Below are 26721 nucleotides of genomic sequence, written 5' to 3'. Positions count from 1 at the left end.
GTACAAATAATAGGATTATTTCGTATTGGTGCTTTTCCTTCTGTGCAAAACATAAGTGTTTGAATCAATTGTCAATTTATGAAAAACCAGGGGTTTCTATGAAGTTAATATGGAACCTTTGTTCGTGTGTAACCTAACAAAGCGTAGCCTAGCACAATCACATATTTCAGGGCCTTTATGACAGTACCTGTGTCAGTGAAGTGACGGCAAGTCTTCATTTCATTTTTTAATGCTTTTTGGTTTTGCCTGCTTCCTATTCAGGCAACTTCCAACCAGTTAAGGAGCAGTAGTAGGATGAAAACATTTCAACAAATCTGCAAGTTAATGTTTGAAAATAACTTCCATTGAAGCTTAAAACCGAACCATTGACTATTCCAAAGAAACCCAAATCCTACAATCCGATCCAATCTTTGCTGTGGCATTAGTCCATTAAACTGCTGGATTGGCTTTGCAAGAAGTCTAAATTGGCTTCTGCCGCAGAGCCAGGAACTGTACTAGACTCATGGGTTCAAAGTAATCTGGTATTCTTGATGTCAAATCTTAATATGGAACTGTCTTATTTTATCCCTTAGAACTAATCCCAACTATTAACTTTGCATGATTGGATGAGTGTTTGAACCAAAAATAGCATTTGTTCTTTAGAGGTCAAAATATGATTACTTATATATGTTTTGTACTATGTATTCATTGCATCAAATGGTTATCTTGCAGTGAGACCGCTTGGCACAACCTCCGCAATGACGGCAGAATCGCTGCCGTTTTCGTCCTGTACTCCTGCTCCAGGCATGCTGTCCAGCTGGGAGCTGGAGGCCTGGTATGAGGACCTCCAGGATGTGCTGCTCTCGGATATTAATGGCAGCCAGACCTCTGGATTGCAACAGGTGAGACCTTTATTTTTTGGCGATTAGCATTTTTTTTTTATTATGCAATTTGATGGGGTTTTACACCAAATCCTATTGTGTAGTATCAACTTCATTTTGCCTATTCTAAATTGCTCGGAGCTATTTTGTAGCTCCTGGTTATAGCCGAATACAGCTTGGTTGGCTTGCCACAACCACTTTTGAATAGCAGGTACTCTGGTACTATGCCCATGTGTGAAGTGTTTGGTAACCTGTATAATGGAGCAATGGGACACATGCAGAAGTCATTAATATAATGAGTCGTATGTGGGCATGACTACATAGCAGTAAACTGTATTCTTCAGCAACCTTTTCATGGCTTTTAGCTCTCATCTGACCACACTGAGAATTAAAAGAAAATACTCTCAAATAGCAAATTAATAACTGTTGAAACGGTCCTAAGACTGATTTTAGAAAGACAGCTCTGTGCTCGAATATTGTTTTTAAAAAAACGAAAAAAAAACGAATTTTAACGGTCTCAAGAGGAAAAGACCTTTACAATGCTGTTTTTACGATCAAAAGAAAAGCAGTCATTGTAAATCGGTATTTTTCTCTTGAGACCTTTAAAATTAGGTCTTTTGACATAGAAACGTTAAAACGGGCCACGTCTATGCATCAAACTTTGGGAGCCCTCTGGAAAATAAAGCGCACTAGGAGCTTCATCCCTTCCTTGGCAGGGAATCCTAATAGTGTAATGCCTTCGCACACCGGGTTTCAGCACCTCTCATTGAAACTCGCAGGCCGCATGTTTCTTTCTTTAGTTTCTTCCACCAACTACTTTGCAGGACTGACTGGAGGTCAGGATCTAAAGATGCTACACTTCTATGGCATGGATGGAGGCAGCTCGGGATATGTGGGGAGTTTGGGCTTCAACAGGATGCCTAGGAGTTCACTCGGGTTGCATGGATCCTCCTGCCGGAGGAGGTGCGAGGGGGGGGGGGGATGTTGATCAGGAAACTCATGGACATTAGTGGTTGAAGTGGTCCTTTCTCTAAGGAAGGCTTAATGTTTCCTTGGTTAAAAGACAAGGCATGTTGCAGGCTGCTCTTTCCCCACACACAGACCCCGTATCCCTTGCCACTCAGCTTTTCAGTGGACTTGCAGGATGTGTACCTGGAGATCGTCATTTAGCATGCTCATTGAATTGTAGTTTTCCTTGTATAGGTCTTCCATCTTCAATGAGGGACTTCTATATGACCTCAGCACCACCGCTCCAAACGTTTCCATATTAGTGTGGCTGTAGCTTTGTCAGGAGGGCATACGCATGTATCCCAACCTGAATGATGGCTTGTAAAGGCCTCCCCTAAAGCATTACGAACCAGATGGTTGCCTTCTCTTTGAGCCTTTACATCAATTGTAGCAAGTCCTCTGAATCCTGCCAAACAGTCTGGATACTTGACTGATGGTGCCTTCTGTCCAGAGGCTCTCATGCCCATTTTATCTGATGGGAAACTACGCCAGGCTCCACATAAGAGTTGCACTTAGCCAGTCACTGGCCTCGCTCTGATCATGCAACGCTTTCAGTAGTGGTCTCAGCCTCTTCACCTCATGGTCTTGGTACCTTTCCATTCACCAAATCCTTCTTACTCTTAAACAAATGCTTTCCTCTCAAGGTGGCTTACTACTTTATGGCTCTAAATAGAATCCCTTGTTTGGATCTGTGCATTATGTCAATTGTGTGAGGGCGATCATGTGGCCAGATTGTTCAATCTAGCACTTCAACTTTTCTATTGGGCGATTACACATCAGATTGTCTTTTGTCTAGTTTTTATGCCTTTCCTAAATGCTAGGGTGGATTTGCTGAGCATACCCCGTTCTGTACAGCACAGGTAGCTTTGGGGAAGCTTTTCTCCCTTGGAGCGTCATTTACTCTAGCCTTAGCACTTCTTTTCTAGGCACAGTAGCAAACAAACTCACTAATTTCCAAAATGCAGCATGCGTGTTACCTATTTTGACATTAGTTATTTGGTCTCAAATCTCCTAGACGTAGCAGAAGTAGCTCTGTGCTGTCGCTCCCCCTGTTTTTCCAAAATTAATCAGGTAAAAGGAAGGGCAACCTCTGATTTCATTGACAGGATCAAATATCTACTGCTAACATTTATGGGCATTCCCTTTAAAGAAATGTAAATGGTCGGTCAAAGAAGACCGGAAATAGATGTTCTCATGCCGATAACAGATAATACTGTTTTATTGAACATCAATCAATAGGGTATACAAGAGTAAACCATTAAATTGAAGAAATATATTTGTGCTGAAGAAGGCCCTTATATTTATGTTGGAAAAGGACACTAGGGATAGTGTCCCATGTAAGCTGAGGCCGAAACATGTTGACGATCTGGAAAGACCATAAACTATAGGAGCTTTTTGTGATACTAATAATTCAGCTGTATTGATTTATATGTATTGACATCTACCCCTGCATAACTCGTGTCATCTGTGTGATTTTGAACATTTTTTTAAAGTAATTGTTAACCTTGACAAAAGAATGAAGTGCCGTTTGTCTGGTTTTCAAATTTATTTACTGTGAATAATGAATAAAATCATTTTGTATGGGATATTAATGTGGTCCCATGACAATGTTTGTTTCTTGATCAAGCCTCTATTAGGTGAAGTGGTCCTATATATATGTATGCTAATGATTACTGTGTAAAAGCATCACCAACCTCGACTTTATCGGCATAGAGGGGGGTAATCGATTCTCTCACTTTTTTTTCATGACTTCTGAAATCTCCCATTTGAGAATCGATCCTCTGAAATAAAAAAACAGGGAGAATACCTAATTGAGGTAGTGCTCTGTGCAGTAGCAACCGTGAGTGTACCAAGTGCTGGACAGGATTACCACAATAACTGGTTTCAGGCCCAATTAACCAGACAGACTGAAAGAATATGGCAAAATACTACTTACTAGCTCAATAACGTAGGGACATCTGGCAAGCATAATCAGTCACAGCTCACTCAGAGCATTTCTGTTAAATAAGAGTATACCTTGATACACGTCATCCTACAACGGTAATCCTATGTGGCAAACCGTAATAACCTATTAGGCGGAGGGATTGGTTAATTGGAACATATATAGCTATAGCTCATTTAGGTGTTAGTAACATCATTGGCTGCCCCATATCAAATATGCAGATAATAACGGATTGGCTTCTGCAACAATGTATTTTCCATATCACATCAGCCATATTGATTGGTTGGCACTCTCCTCCAACTTTGAACATTCTGTTCGTCAGCAGCACATAAGCAGAACAAAACCCACGTGCGGGGAACATAGTCAGACCACTTGGCTAATTAGCCTACCATTTCATCAGTTGGGCTCTAACCTAAGGCTTCTTTGTAGTTGACCTTGCTGACTGTCCGCTTCCTTGGAGCGTTAAAGGGAGTGGAGGTTCGATGCTATCTTCTGGAGCCTTCATGAATAGGCCTTGCTTTCTGGTCTTGCACCAGGTGTGAGCAGACCACGATTTTGTCCTCCTATCCTTCTATTTAGTGCTATTTGATTCAATCATATTGGGTGCTATTACCCTCTTTGTCCTCTGGAGACTTGGGTGCTCTGTTTTGCATATGCTCTCTGCATCTTTGATTGTCCAATACTTGGCATTTGCAAATGTTCACTCTTTTACTTAATCGAAGAGAAATATGTCCTACGTACAAGGCTTCTCCTCTTTGACTTTCTTGCTGCTGCACCCTTGATTCTGAGCCAAACAAATATCCTTTGTTCTTGCACACCTCTTTATTCCAGAGCCTTTCAGCTCTGCAGCCTTGGTTTTTCTCCTTGAGGCTTCTAGCTTAATATTATACAGAACTGACGTCCATTTTCTCAACACGGCTGCTTTACCTGCTTTATATAGTTCCTACGTTTTAGCAAGCTTCTATATGTCGCATAAACCTTGTGTTTGTGCGTATATACATCTACTGCATTTCTACTAACTTATCTTCTCAGCATGATTTCTTCATTTTTGCATATTCGCTTACTTTTTTAACTCAGTTACATCTTCATTCTTTAAGTACTCCTGTATTGTTTCAGTGCACCCTCATCTCTTCTCTTCATGGTGTCACTTTACACTTGTCAGACTTTATTTATAGTTCTTTTATGTCCAGTGGTGTTTAGACTTCCTTCTACCACATCAGTTCAAGGGTACATTCAAGACTGTTTGAGCGCATTACGTCAATGCAGTGTTGGGATAATGCCAGTTGTCATGCACAGTGCTTTCTTGCTGTTCTTCCAATGCGACAGAGGTGAGGGGGTGGGCTCCATAAGTGACTTGTACATCTGCTTCTCTACATCCCCTGCCCCGTGCCAAGTCCTTGACCACCTCCTCAATCTGCACCTTCTCTTCACACTGTGGTGTCTTCAGGATCTTTGTCACACTCCAGGTCATATGGCAACACTCTCCAGTTGGTTAACAGAATACCCAACATTCCACATAATTCATATGTTCCTTTAGATATTAAAATATTGTTCCAGGGGGCACCACGGGATTTCCTTTCAAGTACTCACGAGTGGTGCTTTCAGTCTGTGCTCACAAGTCACGGCATTCACGTCGATCATGATCTTCATCCCAATAGTTATGGTCTTTTTGCACTGTCCTAGGATTCCTCTTATAAGACAGAATCCCAGCAACATCAACACTAGTATTGCTCCTAATAGCTTGAATGCATTTGCCATCCAGGTTGGAAGCGACGAGAATAGAGATGAAAAACAAAAAAATCTTCATCCTCGGTCTCATCTACTTCTTTCACCATTTTCGTATGCAGAGTTGACAGCATAGTTCTCCAGCATGGGGTCTGGCATGGATTCACATGCTCATGAATATTCCCCGTCGTCAGGCTAGGAATCCTTGGTAAGGAAAAAATCAGTATCAGTTTTGTTTCTGATCTGTCTTTCTTAGTTGTAACCAATCACTGGTCTCTGGGTCATACTGCCTCCAGCCAATGACTGCCCTCTCCCTAAGCCCCGCCCCTGGCAGCCATCCTCAGATTTTTACTGCACGCTCAAGTGTTGGGAGTCCTCGTGCTATAGCTCTCGAGCTTTTACTGTGTTTTGCGCTTTTTCAAAGAGATTTCTCATTTTTCGGTTTAATCGAGCCTCAAGCTCCACCGTTTCTACTTCTGATCAACGGGGACCCGTTTAAGATTTCTCTACGCCCCTCAAGGGTGAAGATTTCATCGAGTTACGCTTCTTGGATGATTCCAGAAGTTTTCTAAGGCCTACCTCGTGGACGAGAAGAACATGGCCTGGGAGAAGGGAAGCTTGACTCCCAGCAAGCTGTTCAGGATCTGCCCGGTATGCAACCTACAAAATGTGTTCAAGGATGACGAGCATTCGAAATGCCTTTACTGCCTCCACGAGGACAAAAAGCAAGTGGAGAAGGACTGTGCGTTTTGCTTTAACATGTCAGATCGGACGATGAGGGATCGCCGGACCTGTCTTTCCAATTGGCTGGAAGGCAAGAGCCCAGCAGGTGAGAAGATGAAGTCGGAACGGTCTTCGAAGTCCTGTGAGAGCGCCCCGGCGACAGGGGCCCAACAGAAGGCAAAGCACAGTGAGTCCGCGGGCACCGGGAGCGCCGAGCGGTTGGGCTCTTCGGCGCACCTTCAACGATGCCATCAACCGCGAACCAACGCTCTGGCTCGGGGAAGAGAAAATCCGAGAACCCGGCTAAGCTTCTGGAGAGGCCCCGGTCGATCTCGGAGGAACCGGCCGAGGGAGAGCGAGGCGGTGACCCTCCCCCTAAGGTGAAGGCCTCAAGCACACCCAAGGTGGTGAAGACCTTGATTCACCCGGCTAAGGCCTCTATCGAGGGAGTCGCTGCGGCCCTGGCAAAGCCTGTGGAGGCTATCCCAGTGGAGGCGACCTCGGGGCCCAGAGTTTCCCTGCATCCGCAGAGGGAATCCTCTTTTAGGCCCATCGAGAAGACCCCTGTGAAGACCCCGGTGGAAAAAGAGGGGGGGGTGGCCGTCATGGACACGGACACAACCTCCAAGGAGGAACTGGCTGAGAATTTGGAAGAGGCCCAGCCCCACGGGAGGAATCCTGAGGAGGGGGATGACGAGAGCGAGGGTGGCAACGACGACGAGGTTCCCTCGGTGGCCATTTTGACGGCAATTCAAGCCTTATGCACGGAGATAAGGACGAGACTGCCCCTGACGGACGACCCAGCTGTACCGGGTCCGTCGGGAAGCCCTCCGAAAAAAAGGATGAGAATTCATCCAGTGCCCCTTCAGCTCTCACGGCCTTCTCAGCCTTTGTTGCCTTCCCCGATCCGGAGGGACGACACGGGAATGGACACGGCCACGACGGGGACGATGGGACTGGCCTCCCGTCTCAGATTCCTCGGGCGTCCCCGCCCGACGAGATTGGCTCCTTCCAGGCCATGGTTCCGTGCTTTTTGAACTCTGCCCTGAGGAGAAGGAAGGCTTCCTCTACCAACGGCTCGAGGCCAAAAGGAAGACGGTCCTCGCGGTGCTGTTGCTGGATGACATCTGGGACGAGGGACTTGCCCTCCTCAAGAACCCGTCCACAACACCTGACAAGAGGGACCGGTACGAGAAGTACCGGGTCCCCGACGCCGCCCCGTTGTGCCTTAGGGCGCAGCCGACCCCAGATTCGGTCGTCTCAGCGGCGGCCAAGAAGAAAGCGGGGGGGCCATCAGCTTCATCCTTAACTTCCCCACCGGGAATTGTGGTACAAGATCGCCCCGCCCCCTGTGGGATTTCCTCCGGACAAGAGGGCAGAGGCCCTGGCGATCTTACAGGAGGCTGAGGTGGTGTCGGACCACGCCATAACTGTGGCCACAGACATTGCCGACACCAGTTTCTGCCAGTTGGGCGACAGCGTTTTCCTTCGACGGCGGGGGTGGCTCAAGGGGACGGATTTCCACCAGGACGTGCAAGCAAAGTTTTTGGACATGCCCTTCGACGGGAACAATCTGTTTGGAAAGACTGGATGAATCGCTGCAGGCCATCAAGACCGACACGAAGACGACTCAGGCCTTGGGAGTTCTGCAGCAGCAGCGGCCACCCTTTCGGAACTCCAGAGGCAAGCAAGGTGCCTCCAAAGGATTCGGCGGCGGCTCCTCGACCTACCGTGAGGCGACCCGCTCCTCGTCGCAAGAAGCCTACAGGGGACGAGGCAAGTCCGGTGGATCTCGCTGTCGTCGCCAGGGAGGTCAGGGGGGGGCGGCAAGGCTGCTTCCAAGCAAGACTGAACCGGCCGTCGCGACGGGCCCCCACCGAAGCACCCCGGTGGGAGGCCGGCTGACAAGGTTCGTCAGCGTGTGGAAGTCCGTCTCCACCGACCGTTGGGTGCTGGATGCCCTGGCCCATGGGATTTTCTAAAGTGCCCCCGAATTCCTCCCGTGGCCAGGAAGGAAAACCATGTCCCTCAACTACTGTTAGAGGTAAGGTCGATGCTCGAGAAAGGAGCCATCGAGCTCGTCCCAAAGAGGCTCCGGGGTATACTCAAGATACTTCCTCGTCAGAAAGAAGACAGGAGGTTGGCGTCCCATCCTGGACTTACGTCGGCTAAACAAATACATCAAGGCACAGAAGTTCTGGATGGTCACCCTCCAGCACGTGCTGGGCCAGCTGGAGGAGGGCGACTTCCTATCGTCGTTGGTTTTGGAGGATGCGTACTTTCACATCCCCATCCTAAAAGGACACCGAAAGTTTCTCAGGTTCGTAGTCCAAGGGCGGCACTACTAGTTCAAGGCCCTCCCATTTGGATTGAAGTCGGCACCCAGGGTGTTCACCAAGTGCCTAGCACCAGTGGTGGCGCGGATGTGCCTGCAGGGGATCCACATCTACCCCTACCTGGACGACTGGCTCATCCGAGCAGGGACAAGGGAACTCGCTGTAGAACACACAGCAAAGACCGTCTGGCTGTTCACGGACCTGGGATTCTCAATCAACTTCCCCAAATCCCACCTGGTTCCGTCGCAGGTCGCGCTGTTTCTGGGAGCCAAGCTTGATACAGTAGCGCAGTTGGCCTCGCCGTCGGAGGAAACAACGCAGGCCTTCCTGGGCAAGGTACGGCATCTGCTGGCCACGGACGTGGCCAGAGTGAGGTCCATCAAGTCCCTTCTAGGGATAGTGTCCTCTTGCATCTATCTGGTGCGCCTGTGCAGGCTTTGAATGTGCCCTCTGCAGGAGTTCCTCGATTGCCCGTGGACGCAAGTGACGGACAGCTTCGAGGACAAGATCTCGCACAACGAAGCATTCCACCATGCAATTCGATGGTGGGGCACCCGTGCGCATCTCTCCGCGGGCACAGATTTTCAGACTCCAGCATACCAGGTGATGGTGACGACGGATGCCTCCCTGGAGGGGTGGGGAGCGCACACCAGAGATCTTCACGCGAGAGGCCTGTGGCTCCCAGAGGAGAGGCCGCTCCACATCAACATACTGGAGCTCCAAGCAGTGTTCTGGGCCCTCCCGTCCCTCAAGGGCAAGGTGGTGAGGATCTTCACCGACAACACCACCACGATGTTCTACATCCGGAAGCAGGGAGGAACCAGATCCCCAGCCCTGTCCAAGGAGGCCCAGGATCTGTGGCACTGGGCCGCTGCCCAGTGGATGTTTCTGGTACATTTTCATCTGGCAGGGATAAACACCATCGTCTACTCACTCAGCAGGGAGCTGCACTCGTGCCACGAATGGGAACTACGCCAGGATCAAGTGGATCATCTCTTCCAGCGATGGGGTAAACCCCAAATCGACCTGTTCGCGACGGCAACGAACTCCCAAGTGCCAGAGGTTCGCCAGCAGGTTCCCCCAGCCGAGGAGCATGGGCGATGCTTTCTCGTTCCCCTGGGACGGCCTGTTCCTGTATGCGTTCCCGCTGTTGCTGCTCAGGGTCTTCAACCAACTCAAGAGGTCCCGGTGCAGGATGATCCTCGTCGCACCGAGGTGGCCGAGAAAGATATGGTTCCCGGACCTTCTGGACTTGTCAGCGTCCCCACCAGTCAAAGTGTCGACAGACGCAGATCTTCTCTCCAGAGAAGGAGGCGCCATTCTTCATCACGACCCGGAGTCGCTGAACTTGCGGTCCTGGCTCCTGCAGCACTAGAGTTTGGAGGGTACGATATCCCAGCTGACTGCAGAGAGGTTCTTGCAAAGGCCAGGGCGTCCTCAACTCTCAAGTGCTACGGACCCAAGTGGAAGAGGTTCTCTGTCTGGTGCCGTGCACAGAAGATGAACCATCTATGGATTACAGCCCCTCAAGTGCTGTCGTACTTGCTGTCGCTGGCCAATTTCCCGATACACCAGAACTGCAGGACGGTCGTCCCTGTGGTCTCATCGCCTGGTGAAGGAGTTTATGAAATGACTGTTCGGTTCGTTCCCGCCGGTGAAGGCTCCAGCCCCGGAGCTCAACGTGGTGCTGACCAGGCTCATGGGCCCGCCATTTGAGCCCTTGCATTCGGCTCCGTTGAAGTTCCTGTCGTGGAAGACAGCGTTCCTTGTGGCCATCACCTCTGCACGACGCGTGGGAGAGATTCAGGCCCTTTCCTGTAAGCCTCCATACTGGACTTTCCACGAGACGAGGGTGGTGCTGAGGACGCACCCCTCCTTCATGCCCAAGGTGCCGTCGGACTTCCATCTCAACGAGCCCTTGGTGTTACCAGTCTTTTTCCCGTCTCCTTCGTTGCCGGCTGAGAGGACTTTGCACTCGCTGGATGTAGCTAGAGCGCTGAGGTTCTACGTGGACCGAATGACATCACAGCTGTATGTGAACTTCGGACCTGTGAACCAAGGGAAGGCTCTCTCGAAGGCTTCCATTTCCAGATGGCTCTCCGGCTGCATCATGCATTGTCCTCGGTTGGCAAACCGACCGTTGCCCGGCTGTCCGAGAGCCCATTCGACCAGAGCGATCGCTGCTACCACAGCGTTCTTGTCTGGTGTGCCCCTGCTCGACATCTGCAGGGCTGCTACGTGGAGGTCGACGCACACCTTCACGAGATTCTACTGCGTCGACCGGGATTCCAGGGAGGAGTCCAGAGTCGGCCAGGCAGTGCTGCGCAACCTGTTCGCTTAAGGTGAGCCTGGAGAGGAGGTAAGAGATGCTTAATGTTGAGTTTTATGTAATGCTTAATGTTGAGCCTTGCCGCCTCCCGTGGTTGTGCATGTGTATACTGCTATGTATTCTTATATTCATGAGCATGTGAATCCATGCTAGACCCCATGCTGGAGAAGGAACAAGTTACTTACCTGTAACTGTTGTTCTCCAGCATGGGTCTGGCATGGATTCACATGCAAACCCTCCCTCCTACCCCTGTGCGGCTCTTCACTTGGTCATACTGCCCCTTTATGTGCTATCAGGATGGCTGCCAGGGGCGGGGCTTAGGGAGAGGGCAGTCATTGGCTGGGGGCAGTATGACCCAGAGACCAGTGATTGGTTACTACTAAGAAAGACAGATCAGAAACGAAACTGATACTGATTTCGAGGATTCCCAGCCTGATGGGGAATATTCATGAGCATGTGAATCCATGCCAGACCCATGCTGGAGAACAACAGTTCCAGGTAAGTAACTTGTTCCTTATTGCTTCTGTCAGGGTTTCATTTTCTCCGTCATGGGCAGGTATGCAAGTACAGCAAGAAGGCCCAATTTTTGTGCACACGCGCCTCCTTCCATTGATGCAATTAAGTCCAGGACATACCTGCTGGAGGCTCACGATTCTGATGGCCCTACATTCTCTAATCGCATTGAATCCTTTTTATTGTTTTAATTGTTTGTGGCAGCTCCCACTTGTGATTTTTAACCACTTGGTGTTCGCTGCAACTTGAATTCCTGGTACGAATATAGCTGTGAATATCACTGCCGTTCTAATGAACAATTTGTGCTCATCTGGAATGTCATGCTAAGCTTCTATTGATTTTGCTGAAAAACAGTTCTCGTCTGTCGGATGAGGTTGAGCTACCTCTTCTTTCTTTGCATCCATTTTTGAAAAGTTGATATGGAGATCACTTTGGGGAATCACCTATGCAGGAACATGCATTCTCAATATAGAACCTATTACTCCCAAACTTTTAGGTAGCTTCATGTAAGCTTTGGATCCACAGACCCAATAGTGGTCCTTATCACGGCAGTTCCTTATGTCATTCCTGGCAGATCAATTATTTGCGGGCGTCCTTTTTTTTTTCCTCCAACTTTGATCAGACCCCTGTTTCTAAAACATAAAACGGAGTGTTGCATTCTTCATGGGCAGTATAGAATACAGGTCCTGCTTAATCTTCAACTTATGTTAGTAACTTTGCTTATTTAGTCCAGTCCTTAAGACAGTCACTATTGTCACTATTTGCACAACCTTCACTGGTGCTGTCATCAGTAAGTGTGAACTGCATGCCAACATTCCTGCTTCCCATCCTGTACTGGCGGATTCTTATCCATATACCAATAGCTGATGTCTCTCCCTGCATCCTGGCAAACCTGGCGTTTCCCAGTCACAATTCAGACTTTTGTTCAACAATCCTTATCTTGCTCATCCCAAACCACCAAACGAGTACAGGAGCATTCTGCTCTTCCAATTCAGGTCATTTTCCATCTCCTGTGTCTTTATGCAAGAATCTCAATATGGAAATGTTCTTTGACATCCATCGTAGGCTTGCCCTATTTCCTTCAAATTGTCCTCATGCATGCTGCTAGGTGGCCGAGACACTTCTCTTCATGTTAAGGTATTTCTCTTGCAATGACTGTTCTAGCTGTGATCATGGCATAAGGGATGAGAGCACACACATAGCGACTCTCATTGGATGTTCTCCCCATCTCACTCATGTGTTGATACCACATGTTATTTAAATGGCCTGAATTATCAAGGTATGCATTTATATCCTGATCTTCAACATCCCTCTTTACTCGATTAATGGGTTTGGAAATCTCAGGGGAAATATCACTCATGCTTTTGTTGGGGATAGAAAAAGATGTCTCGTTGTTGGATACTTAAATGCTATAAGCGTAAGGAAGTAAAGAGGAACACATTAAACAAAATGTAGCTACAAGACATATTGCAAAATGTCTAGTTGAATCCTGTGCAGTAAGCAGCTTTCTTGCTAGCAATGTAAACCACACTTATTTATAATTGTTATGATTGCACGATGATCCTGAAGATAATAGGACTGTTTTTAGGATTTCCAAAAATTTGACAATAACGAGCCGTCTCAGTAGAGCTGGAGAAAAACAGCATACACACATTTGTAACGTTACATGCAGCATAATGTGTTGTGTGCGTTCTTTGTATTCTTGCTTCTAAACATTCTCTTTAGCCTATCAGGAATAATTTTGTTGAGCACTGCAAAGTCTTGTTAATTTTACTTCAAACTTGAGAATAATTAACAGTTTTACTTAATCTGTTCTTTGTTGGCTCTTGGTAGCCGATCTAGTGTGCGTTCGTGGAACTACTTCTCTTGCTTCACTGTCAGTGGGTGCCAGAGGGGTCAGGGTCTCTCCTTTGTGAAACTTTATGCCATTCAGGTGCAGCCAAGCTCTTCGAGCGCCACAGCTGTGCGAGTGACCCCCCTCTACTTGGTACGGCCCTTCAATAAGGGGCTTGTTCAAAGTATCGACAACTCCTAACAAGCACTTGGTTACCAGGGTACACACTAGGTGGCTACAGCAAGTCAATAGGAGCAATTGCTTGGCTGTCGTCGTCGATCTTCTTTGACCATTCCCTCCGATTTTTATATCTTTTGGGATATAAAGAAACACTAGTGGTCATATTTGTCAAATAATCATGCGTGTCCCCTAATGTTTTTGCTACCCTACGGGCATCATTTTCTATTCAAGTGGGAGTAGTCAGGGTCACTCTCATGCAGCGTCCAGTCACCAACTCTTGAAGAGTTGGATGGTGATGTGAGCCTTGCTGGTTCCTCAAAGCAAGGGGAAGGCAATGTAGCCATCCCTTCAGTCATTTTAATCTTAGCTATCCTATTTTTAAGGCGTCAGTTAAACGCTCAGATACCATTTCACTGTGGGTGATCAGCAGACAAACTAATGCTTTATGCCTAACAGAAGAGCCATCTGTTTGAACAATTCTTTTACAAAATGCAGCCTGTTGAGACCACAGGACTTCGCACACACCCCATGTAGGGAACACCTCATGTACGAGAAACTTAGCAGCATATTTGGCATTGGGGTGCGTGCATAGACCTGCCTCGATCTATCTGTAAAAGGGGCATACTACCATTAACCTGTATCTGTAGCCATTACATGTCCACATAATCTATAAGTTGATGCTGAAGGAGTCCATTGGGTCTGCGTATTGTGCCTTTCACTATTCGCAAGGTATGCCCTGCTGTGAACTTCTGGCAGACGATGCAGTTCACAATGAACTGTGCAACGTGTTGAAAACCTTCTGTGGTCATGGCAGTAAGATTCTCTGGTTAATATGTGCAAGATAGTGAAGCTGATCCATTGCAACTCTCAATGCTAGAGGCATGACCCGCTGCCCAGTTCTATCTCCCTATAGCCTCTCTGGGGGATAAGGAACACTCCCTTCTCTTCCATAAATCCTGCTCTTCCTGTGGTACTCGACCTTGCAGCTCGACGGACAACATATCAAGCCTTCTTTCATCAGCATGCAACGTACTGACATTTTCTTAGTCTACTTCAAAATCAGAAATATTTGGAAAATACGCTGCTCTTTTGGCTTCTGCGGCTTAGTTACCACGAGATCATGTCTGCCCCCCTTAGCCAAGGGGAGCTTTAATATCTTAGTGAGTTTGTCCACTAGTGGCGCATGTTGTACTGGTGTGCAGTCTGCGAGGAGGGAGCTCCTCCTTTTCCAGCATGACAATCCTGCGTGTACGGTTGATGTCATGTAGACTGAGTCAGAGTACAGTGTCACTTCCTCATCCTAGTATCTGGAGTGCAGAAGTAAGCCACATTAAGTCTGCAGCCTGTGCTGAGCAATGTGACGTCAATCTTGCGCTTGTCTCTACTTCAAATTCACCATCACGTTTTAACTTTACTACTGCTGATCCTGTCTTTTTTCTGTAGTTTGATATATTTTTGAAGAAACCTCAATAAATAGAATTTCCCCCCTCCGCAAGCATTTTCTCTAGCATGGGAAATATAGTCATAAAACTCAGTATACGTTTTGCAGTCATGCATAGTCCTCTTTACCTACTGCTTCTGCTATGAATGTTGCTGAGTTCACTACTCTAACATTTTTAATTGCTAGGTTCGTACCCTGACGCCCTGTGTGGTCGATGTCCTTTTGGGTTTCTCCAAAATGGCAAATAAGGAATGCTTGACGAATAACGTCATTGAACACCCCATTGTAATACTTACAGTTCTTTCAATCGCGAAAGCAGGAGCAGCTAACGCTTGTTTGCAAGGGTAATGCCCTTTAATTCCCGCTTCTAAAATCCCACTATAGTAAGCCAATGGTTTATGTCCATGTCCTAATGTCTTCTGTGTGAGGACTACTGTCATCACTTCTCCATTTGAATGTGAGAATAAGTAGAACTCCTCATAGTCTGAAATCCCTAATGCAGGGGCTGTACAAATCTCCTTTTTAATTCTTCGAATCCTTCAGTCATCTCATCTGTTATTTTACTTTTACACTTCTGTGCTTCCTTTAGTTCTTTTAAAACTGGTTGAATGTATGTAGTGTGATCAAAAACCCAGGCCCTGCAATAATTACATAGGCCTAAAAATTGCATTTCCCTCACTCTCAGGTTGTCAGTTTTCATAATCGCTTCTGCACTGATTTATTGTGTTCTCAAGTTGTAAATTACCTAGGTCCATCTTAAGAACCCTATTAAAGATACATGGGGGGACTCACTGTACCCCTTAGGTGATCTTGTAGGTTTCCAGCGCTGCTTTCTATACAAAAACTAAGTCAAATCTTGTGAGTCCTCATGAAGGGGAGATGAAAAAGGCATTGTTTAAATCTAGAACTGTAAAATATTTAGCAGGATTTTACATAATATCATAGCTGGATTCGGGACTAGCGGAAACTGCTTTGACAATATTGTTTAGAGGGCGTAGATCCTGAATAGATCTCCACGATACCTTGTTGATTTCGTCACTTGGTACACAGCCGTGTTACATGGGGATTCTGATACTAGTATTCCCTCCTGTATTAAAGTGGAAATGGTTTTAAATATGCTTTCGTCTGCTTCTCTGGACATGGAGTACTGCTTTGCTCATGGCAAAATTGCTCCTGCTTTGAGTTTTATTTTAACTGCTCCTGCTCCACTCAATAGACCCAAGTTATATGGACTGCTGGTCCACAAGATGCTTGGCTCCTTTTCTAAATCTCCTGGAAAAATGGTTTATTTTTCACAAATGCCATTCTCTGTGGTAATTCCATATTCTCAATTTGGTTTTATCCAATAAGTGAGACTAATGAAAAATATCAATTCATCTAATATTCTCTGAACAGCTAATCTGTCAACTCAGTCACAAACAGCTATTACTGCCCTCCATCCTCTGACCGCATCATCTGTACCATGAATAACCTCTTACCACTGCTGCCTCTAGGTCAATGGGGATACCTGCCCTCCTTTGTCACCCACAGGTATTTCAGGCCTAAACAAATGTCGGGTATTCTCAATTTACCTACCAGTCTAGGAAGCTACGATATTCCGTACAAAATTTCTTCTGGGCCTAAAGGGACCCCTTGTAATGCCTTTTCGCCTGTAAATGCTAATGTGAATAATCTTACATTTATGTAGTGTATCCCTGCAGTGGAACACACTATCCCTTTTTCAGTGAAAGATATATTAAGTTTTGTCCTCAAATCACGTCCTAATATAGTCTGCCATGATTACAGTAATGGCAGAGACACGTCATATTCTCCTATTGAAATTGGCAGGAACCAAACTCCTAGCCCAAGAGAACCCTTGTGCATCCATGGAAATGCCAGACCTTGGGTACTTTCCCTCGAACACAGGAGCAGGTTGCTCCATTGTCTACAAGGAACACAAATCTCTTGCCTCCTATCGTTACCCTGATCCTCTGTTTCTCTTGTGGGTTTGGCTTCACAGATAATGCTGAACACATCAGGTCGCTCTGTGGACTTTCTTTCCTATTGTAGGTATAAATTCATCCCTGGACCCAGCCCTCCAGATAAGGTGCATATGGGGCCTTTTTACGCACAGAAATCTTGTTAATATGGTCCTTTTAATTCTGCCTTGTGTATCACTATTTATGGCAGCACCCCCATAAATCATGGCGTTGAATGGTGACAGTCTGGCCAGCAGCAGCTTGCAAATCCACTTGTTACAAGCACAATTTACACCAGCAGAGGGTCTAAGCCACAGGTGCACAACTTGCGGGCCAGTTGTGGCCCGCCATGCTGTTCTGTCTGGCCCGCCAGCAACAAAGATGGAGTGTGGCCTGCGGCAGCCCTCAATTAGGAAAAGTCTTTGTTGGTCTTCCGGGCCGGACAAAACACTGGTCCTCATTGGCTCAGGGCACATGCACCACGTAGCTTCTACGAGTCGCGTGTGTGCTGCACTAATGGAGGGCCAGCACTACGGCTGGCGTTGTCAGTAAGGCTTGATGCCGGAAGGCATTTCAGCCTTGCCACACCAGCTGTAGTACCAGAGACCTTGCCAGCGTTCCAGCTAGCCTGCCTTCTGGCACGGCCAGTAAGTACATATTGGGGGAAAAGGGGGCTGTTTGTATTTTTGGATTTGTATTTTATTGAATTGATATAGCCCTTTAATCCAAAGTGCTTTACATAAGAAAAGTAAATATACAGCAGGCATTAGATGACAAATGAACCACAACCAGATAACAGCATAAAGAGCAACTTACAGTAATGTAGCAGTGAGGAAGGTGTGGGAGGGGGAAGGTGAGCAAGGGAGTGGTAGGTGTAAGAGGAGGTAAGTACGGGGGAAGAGCAGGAGTGTGAGGGGGGAGAGCGAAGAAGGTGAGACAAGAGTCAAGCGGAGGAAGGGAGGGGATCGGAGGGATGGAGAGAGGAAGAGGAGTAGGGGTAAAGGGGAAGGGAGGAGGTAGGGAAGGGTGGGGTGTTAGGGAGGTGAGTGGAAGAGGTAAGATTTTAGAGAAGAGCGAAAGGAAGGGTAGGAGGGAGAAGAGCGGATGTGAAGGGAGAGGCGGTTCCAGTGGAGAGGGGCAAGGAGTTGGAAGGAGCGGAAGCGGGCGGGGGCACAGGGTGGAGGAGGAGAGAGTAGGAAAAGATTAGCAGAGCAGAGAGGACGAGAGGGGGTGTAGAAGGAAAGAAGGGAGGAGAGGTAAGGGGGAGCAAGATCATAGAGGGATTTGAAGACAAGACAGAGGAACTTGAACTTGAGTTGGGAGTGGAAGGAGAGCCAACCTAGAGATGAGATGGAATCAAGAGGTGAGAGAAGGCATAGGGAGCGGATGGCAGAGTGGTAGATGGATTTGAGAGGGATGAGATGAGAGGGGAGTCCGAAGAGAAGGGAGGAACAGTAGAAGAGTCTGGAGAAGAGAAGGGATGTAATTAAAAGTTTAGTGGCGTGGAAGGTAAGGAGGGGTCGATTTGTACGAATGTGAGAGATGTGGTGAGAGAGAGAGAGAGAGAGAGAGAGAGGTGAGGGTCAAGATGGAGACAGAGGTTGCGGAAAAGGGGAGAGGAGAGCTGGGTGGGGGGGAAGAGAATGAAGGGGGAGGGGGGAGGAACAGTGGAAGCAGGAAAGAAAAGGAGCTCAGTTTTGTCAGTATTCAGAGTGAGGAAGTGTGAGGACATCCAGGATTTAATAGCAGAGAGGCAAGAAGAGAGTTTATTGTGAATGTCAGGAGAGGAGGAGAGGAGGAGAAGGAGAAGGAAGAGTTTGTGTGTGTCTGGTCTATGTTTGTGTGTATGTTGATGCGTGGGGGGGTCGGGTGTGCCTGAGTCTTTGTTTTTGAGTGATAGTGCAGTGTATGTTGAGATGCGTGGTGCGGGTTCGGTCTGTATGGGTGCATGGTGTATGCTTGTTAGTCTGTATGCAGAGGTGGGGGGGTTGGGGTCTGTATGGGTATGTATGCATGGGGCATAGTGTTTGGTTGGGGAGTGGGGTCCATGGGGCATAGTGTTTGGTTGGGGAGTGGGGACCGCTGGAGATTTGGTCCTCTGTTTTGCTTATGCTTTCTGCTTCTTTGTCCAATACTTGGCATTCGCAAATGTTCACTCCTTTACTTAATCTAAGAGAAATATGTCCTATGTACATGGCTTGTCCTCAGACTCCTTTCATGCCTTGCAGTTGCTTCTTTCTGCTGCATGCTTGATTTTGAGCCAAATATCCTTTGTTCTTGCACAATTCTGTATTTCAGCGCCTTTCAGCTCTGCAGCCTTGGTTTTTCTCCTTGAGGCTTCTAGCTTACTATTATACGAAACAGATGTCCATTTTCTCAACATGGCTACTTTATCCGTGTTCTAGTTCTACATTTAGCAAGCTTCTGTATGTCATCTACCTGGCGTTTCTGCGTATATACATCTACTACATTTCTTCTCCGCATAAATGATGTCTTCGTACTTGCATATTTGTTTACTTTGTTACTTCAGTTAGATCTTCTAAGTACTTTATCATTTCAGTGCACCCTCATCTCTTCTCTTCATGGCGTCACTTTACACCTTTCTTTATATTCTTCTATGTCCAGTGGTGTTTGCAGACTTACTTCTACCACATCTGTTCAGGGTACATTCGATATGGTTGCCTGAGCGCATAACGGATGTGATGGATTGCCATTTGGCAAGGGTGTTGGAGCCATGTCTTTTATTAAATTAATAAAATTATGTGTTTAAGCTCTAAGTCCATGCCATAAGCATAGCTTGTACCTGTGTCCTGCATCAGGCTTATTTGCAGCGCATGCCCTGCCGGTGGCACATAGCAGGTTGAGGTCAACGGTGCCCATTTGACAGCTGCAGTGACACACGTCTCTACAGTAGAGTGGCTGCATAACATATGCACCCTGGTCTACCTACTGGTCTTATAATCTTTAAAGGTAAGCCAATCCAGAGTTAGGATATGGTAATTTCATAATTACAGCTACATCCAATTTGATATTAAGTCAACTCAGGAAGGTGATGTGTATTCTGGCCAGAGGGGCTGAGGCTAAGAACCTGAATAGCCATGCCTCTGCTTTGATCTTTGTGAGGGAAGGTAATGCCCTCGGCCATAGACAGCCATCCCAACAGGCAGCTGCCCTGACCTAGGCAGCAAAGGAGCATGTCCATTCAAAGGATGTAGCCTCACACCAGGGTGCTGGATTATTGAAGACCTTTGATCCTAGTGAGTAAGGAAGGGTGGAGTTAGAGAAGTCATAAGAGCTCTGTACCATGGAAAACAACCACCATTTTGTTTCTCTCGTTCCAGTCCCCTCCACTACCTCTATATCAAAACACTTTGGGTGTGATGTCAGAAGGGCCAAGTCCACTCATTTCAAGAGCAGGGATTGGCCCCTATTTTTAGTCCGAAAACCTGTGGACTTGGGGTCTCGCACCACTTTTGATTCACTCACCCTAGAAGGATTCTCAGAATCCCTTTTGGGAGAGTTGTACTTTCCAGAGCCCTCAACCAGTGATCTGAAGGAGCAGTCCAAGGCAGAAGAGTGCTGCCCCCTATCCTACTGTGTTTATTAGGGGTGTACACCTGCTGTGGATCAGGACCTGCCATTTGGCACCAGAATCTGATGCTGAGAGTGCAGGCTCTGAAAGGACTCACCATGTCCTCCAACCCGAATTGGTTCTCACTGCACCTGGAGGACAAGATCTGCCAAGGCTCTCTGCTCCAACACGTCGAAACTAGTGGGACGGCCATTGAAGGGAACTCTGCCGAGGGATCCTGCGGGTGCTAACGTCTGGTATTTTGAACAATCGTGTGCACATTGAGCTACTCAACACTGCATTATGCCCTTGCTGAGCCAGTCACCTGCTAGGCTCAGATCAACTGCTCGACCCAATTAACTGCTGGAGTTGCATGCCAACTCTAACCACCTTGACATTGAACTGCTGCTTTGCCATACCACATCTGAGAAACCGGATCACCATTTTGACTGATGCCTACCTACTTGAACCTCTGGAGTGTCCCTCATTGACCCTGCCCAATGGTTTACACCATGCCCAACCTTGAAGAGTTCCTGGTGAGTGCCCTGACCTGCATCGCTGCAAATCTGAGCCACACAGAGCTACTGCATTTGAATCTGCTAGATGCCTGCTTGCCATTTGGATGCACATGATCCATGGTGCCTGAACTGAGCTTAATCCGCTTGCACCATTATTCGAAGCTGATGTTTGAGTCTTTTGATTCGCTTAAGAACCAAAACAAGATACTATTGACCAATAAATGCCCCCTTGGTTCATTCGGGTCCTAGACTGGTTTGGTCACTTTTGCACCTTTTTTCAACAAAGAAGCATACCCTTTTAAGAACATGTGGTTTTCATTTACTGTACACCCCTGGTTAATTGTGCAATCTTTGTTTTTTCTCAGCTTTTTCCTCCTTTTGTGTACTGTTTTTCTATATAGTTATTTTGCAGGTGGTGAAGTATGTCTATTTTGTATATATCCTTGATTGGATATTCCCTTTATTTTGGACTGTTATGATTTTTGGATTGCTACTGAATATTCGCACCCCTCTTAAGAGCAGATTTTCCCCTCTGCCCATGTTGCCACAAAAGGCGAAGAAGGCATCTCTTAACTGGACCCATTTTACCTTTTGTTGTGTTGGGTCTTGGTTTGTAGCAGAGTACTACTCCTTGTACTTTTGCAGGACAGAATCCAATTGGCCAATCCGGTTTCAGCCATGGAAAGCCACATCAGGAATAACAGTTATAGATTGTGTCTGTAGGAATACATTCCGTGCATAGAGGTTCACTTATTGTCTTAACCACTTTTAGAACAGTTTTTTTTGTTGATCAATGACCGGTTTGCCTTTAGTGTGGCTGCAACATTAGCAGTTTAAATACCCTGCTTGCAAGCTTTCGAGTGCCCAGTTCAGATAGGGAAGAAAAGCAGAGCCTATCGGCAGCATGTATGGAAAAAATGAACAGATGCAAATAAGAATTGTAAAAATACCTTGAGCATTCACTGCCCGAAGTTCCTGGCTTTACAGGATACCTACTCAATTAGTAATTTGTAAGACAAACTTTGAAATTAAGTCAGATCTTGGCGAGTAATGCTGGTAAACCCATTCATCAGTTTTGAGATGCCATTTCCCTTCCCTTGGAACTGCAGCCACAATCTTTGCTTTAGTATTGTAGTCATTTATACAGCGCCTTTTCCCGTTTGTTTGGCCTCCACGCGCTTTGTGGTATGAACACCCTTGGGGACTGAAGTCCAGGTATGGGAAATTTCTAAGAGGCTTAAGATTCGTGTGTGCATTTGGCCAAGATGGGCTGGCTAGGCTCCATTAAGCAAGTTAAGAGGTCTGGGTATGTGGAAGGATGCTGAGGGAGCTAGACCGAAACACCTTACGATGACTGGCTGTTGCAGTCTTCGACCTTGTTCACATGCAAATACTCTTGTCTAAATGATTTGGGTTCCAATTACTCTTCTCAATTGGCAGGCAGGACTGATACAGGTTTTGTCAAATGCAATGTATATACCCCACCATGAGTTCTGTGGTACCCATAAGCTTGGAATGTCCTCTTGTGGACCTACTTCTGGCCAATTGCTTGTTGTACACAATGTTTCACATGTTTGTGCTTTTCATTAGAATTGATTTGGTTATCCGTGTAAGGGCTTGTGGGGACATTTCTTTAGATTGTTTAATATAGTTATCATTTTCTTTGCAGAATAATTTGAAGATTTGGGACCCACTCGATGCAGCCTTTTTCTGTAACTATGATTCTACGGCGACTTGCTGCACTGCAGAGATCCTCGGTGAACCACCTCAAATGTTGGGTTTAAATGAGAACTTCTCGGACAGCCTTCTTGAGTTTCTGGGCAAGGACAATGACCCAAGTTTCTGCAACACTTCTTCTGCAAGCCCAGCTGGCGAAGAGCAGTTGGTACATGTAGTTCAAGAGTCCGATTCTGGCAGCATTAATCACACGGAGGATGAGGACTCGAGCCCAATCTGTGGGACCAAGAGAAAGCGCAGCAGCCAACCACGAGGGGGGAAAAGACTTAAAGAGAAGGAACAGGAAGGTGATAAGAAAGTGTCTGAACTTGTTGCGGAAAACGAACGCCTAAAAGGCGAGATTGAGAGGCTAAGTGCAGAGGTGGAGTTGACTAGGAAAGCCTTGATTGACAGAATGGTGAATCTGAAGAAGGAATAGGGGCTGGCGGACAGTTGTCGTGTAAAAAACAATTGTTTGTATTAGAACAGGACATTCTTTTCCCCATGTTTGTAAAAATGTGAACCCGATACTTGTGCATCTGGAACAATCCGTTCTCGACAGTTTAGCTACATGGATTTCTGGCATGTTGATTGAGGCCCTCAACACCTCAACCAAAAGCCAGCAATCAGCCCCACAGCCGCGAGTCTTATGTTAACCGTCTGTCTGAAATAAACCCATGCATCTTTGCCGTTGTGTTTTACTCAAGGGAGGATGTCTTGCCTGTTTTAGAAGAACCAGCCTGTTTTACACATCTAATGGTTATTCTGAATTCTAATTGTCCCCTAAACTAATATGCATCTATTGCCGTTTAGTTAACACTCTGTCAGCCAGCCCCACAACCACGTACTCTCGTGGTGTTAGAAAAATGAAGCAATGCTCTGAGGAGCCGAATGCCCTCAGCGGCCCCTGGGGAGTAGCCATGCTTGCAAGAATGTCATCACACGCCAGGCTTGCAGTCTCCTGTCGCCAAGATGCTTAACACGGTATCTCGTGTTGAGCAGAACTCGCATGAGACTTCCCGCCTCATTGTTGACTGAACAGGTAGGTGCCTTGCATCAGCGAGAGTGGCAATTTAAAAGGGGCAGAGCAGCATGAGTGAGTTTTTAGTATGCTCGCATTTACTAATGCTTCAGCTAGTTTACTGCCCAGCTGGATCACCACCACTCCCACCACGCTGATACCTAACCCTTGCGTAATGTAAGATCACACAAGGTGTATAAAGATACTGCGAGCATCAATCATGATTTTGCCCCTTCTGTTTTTGTTCGAGAAGCGAGTGGTGGAAACCAATTTCGTACTTACCTTTTGTGCTTCTCTATTCATTAAACTTGTCCCGAGTCCGTGGTTGAAGTGGGGGAAAAAAAGTTTGTCGGACTACATCAAAAAACAAGCATTGGCAATGCCAACTTTTTTGCTTTTGTGTAGGCATGGAAAGGCCCTTGCCAGGCACCTCCATACTGGTGGTAACTAGACATTGATGGTAGTGGGTGCACAATGGTATGGGTATTTGGGCATCGAATATCAGTGTGCAAATGCCAAATAGTTATACACAAGCCGAAATGGGTGGCTTTGTCAATACTTCATTGAAGGACATGCATAGTGCTTGTGAATCTAGTGGCTAAAGGCGGACCTGGTTGACATTTTTATTGCAAAGGTAGCATGTTTGTAGCTTCACTTATTAACTCTGACTATGCCAATTGCCTGCCAGTTCAAAGCAAAGTTTGATTGTAAGGCTTGTTAAACTAGTTCAGAGCTCCCACGTGAAGGTGTTTTGGGAGAGGCAGCAACTGGGTGGGAATGGCCATGGGTGGGCAAATAACCAAACACCTACACGCTATGTGTTCCTCCTCATGTGCCAAATTCCCCCCAGCCCCCGTCTGTACTCCTTAGCTTTTGCAAACTAATGACACAGGTGGGGGGGTTAGAGGGAAGGGATGGTAGGAGTGGTTGACCTTTGGCCTGCAGCCTTCATTGGCCGAAATGTTTTGTAGCTTTGGGGCTTGATTAGGCAATGGCTGGAGTGTATACAAATACTGGAACGCAATGCCAGAGCATCTTACACTGAACGTGGGCCAAGTGGAGATCTCTCCTCTCTTTTGGGTTACATGTTTGCTAATTTCTTAGTCCTATTTGATGGTGTGCACTGTGCATAATATTACAGATTTGAATTCCCAAAAATAAACATACAATACAGTAACTATGAAAATCAGTTGGAACACGATCGTATAATTACTATTAGTATACGTTTAGAGCAGTGGTGCACAATATGCGGCCCTTCAGACATTTATGGCCCTTCAAATAACGGGAGTATAATGTCCTAACGTCCGTTTTTATATCTGCATTTTGATACCTGCCGTTTTACTGCTATTTAAAATGATACCAGTCCATAAACAAATCGGTGGTAATGGAACTACAAGGCAGTGTATTACAGGTATGGTATGGCATGGCATTTGTAACGTGCCTATACACAAGTATTTCAAGGCACGTCGAGGCAAGGAAGGGGGAAACAGAGGGAGGGCAGAGACAATTATCTTACTAGGCCAAGTGACATTGCGCAAGTGCAGGGGAGGGGGGATGGGAGAAGTGCCAGGGGAAGGGGGGGGGGGTCAGTGCTGTACATGGTATCAAAACAATAACTAGAAGTGCGGCCAGCAGGTGGAAGGGTAATTGCAGAAAGTAGGTGTCCAAAAGTGAAGGTAGGAGGACTGTAGGGTTACAGCTACAGACCCAAGTGTAGGTTGCTGGGAGGCAGTGTGGGTGTGGACTTGGGTATACACGCATTTCGTCGACCACTTTTTCATCGTGGGACTTTTCATCGCCAACCCTTTCATCGCAAACATTTTTTTTTGTAACAATTCTTTTTAGGGGGTGTTTGTTCGGGTTGGGGTATGATTATTTAAGTAAGGGCGGGTTTGGGGGGGGCTGCATCCCTCCCTAAAAAAAAAATGTTGGCGATGAAAGGGTTAGCGATGAAAAGTCCCACGATGAAAAAGTGGTCGACGAAATTACGTAGAACCGAAATCAGAGGGTAGCCAGGTGACCAGTGCAGTATCAGCAGGGGAGAGGAAGAGAGAGGCAGAAGCAAAGAGGAAGGTCTTGAGGTGCTTTCAGGGAGGCTGTTCCAGAGGGAGGCCCCAGCCGAAGAAAGAGATCTACTACCAACTCGATGCTTGGAGAAGCGACTGACCCGGAGGGAGTTGGAGGTGGCGGAGTGAAGAACTCAAGTAGGAAGGTATTTACGAAGAGAGAGTTGGAGCTATTGAGGGCCCAGGCCCCAGAAGGCCTTGTGGACAATGCAGAGGGTCTTGAACCTAATCCTTGCAGTCACTGGGAGCCAATGCAGAGATTTCAGTGCTGGAGAGATACGATCCCTGGGCTTGAGGCCAAGGACCAGTCTCGAAGTCCTGTTCTGGGTGAGTTGCGGAGAGGAGAAGCAGGCAGATTTAGAAAGAGGCTGTTGCAGTAGTCCAGCCTAGAGAGAACCAGAGCTCTAGAGACAGTGAGCTTCTGGGGGAAGGAGAGGAAAGGAAAAATACCTCAGAGGAGTTGCAGGTAGTAGTTTAAGTGTCCACTTTGTGTTCTTTAATTGTCATGTAGCCTACCCCCTTTGCCAGTTAATGCATTTTTTACTGATGCAGTTGAAAACCCGGACTGCTCTTGCTCTTTAAATGGACTGCCAACGTTTTAATAACCTGCTTGTTGGGACTTACCGGGCCTGGATAACTTAATGATTTTCATTACTCCTGGTTTGTTGGTCATTGAGGTGGTGTTGCCTCATCCTTACAGGGACTAGTTCCTGTTTCTTTCCCTATAAGGGTCCTAAACCTACCCCCTTTCCTTGGCGTGTTCTGAAGTCCTTGAGAGAATAGGGGACCAAGAGTAATGAAGATTGATTACCTGTAAAGAATCTAGGCACTGGCATAACTTTCTCATTCAGCACCCTCATAGGTACTCTGTTGCCCGACCCTCGGGCCGCATCACGCTGGTGCATGCCAGCCTTTGGCACTGCCCCTGTCTAACCCACCTTCTGTCTATCACACAGTCCCCACTGGAATGACATCTGCAA

The 26721-nt window shown here is 46.9% G+C and overlaps 1 protein-coding gene across 1 annotated transcript in view; it reads left to right on the top strand.

Annotated features, from left to right (window-relative positions):
• Positions 1–23341, top strand: part of DDIT3 (DNA damage inducible transcript 3) — a 53824-nt gene extending 30483 nt beyond the window's left edge. The window contains exons 4-5 of the mRNA XM_069653590.1: positions 712–881; positions 22608–23341. Of these exons, the coding sequence (XP_069509691.1) occupies positions 738–881; positions 22608–23093 (630 nt within the window). The 5' untranslated portion in view covers positions 712–737 and the 3' untranslated portion in view covers positions 23094–23341. The remainder of the gene's footprint in view (positions 1–711; positions 882–22607) is intronic.
• Positions 23342–26721: the final 3380 nt, after the last annotated feature.

This window comes from Ambystoma mexicanum, chromosome 3q (genome assembly GCF_040938575.1).
Source record: "Ambystoma mexicanum isolate Mex_15411 chromosome 3q, UKY_AmexF1_1, whole genome shotgun sequence".
Classification (NCBI taxonomy): Eukaryota; Metazoa; Chordata; class Amphibia; order Caudata; family Ambystomatidae; genus Ambystoma; species Ambystoma mexicanum.
Note: the sequence above shows the minus strand (reverse complement) of the source record. Positions and strands in the feature narration are given on the sequence as shown.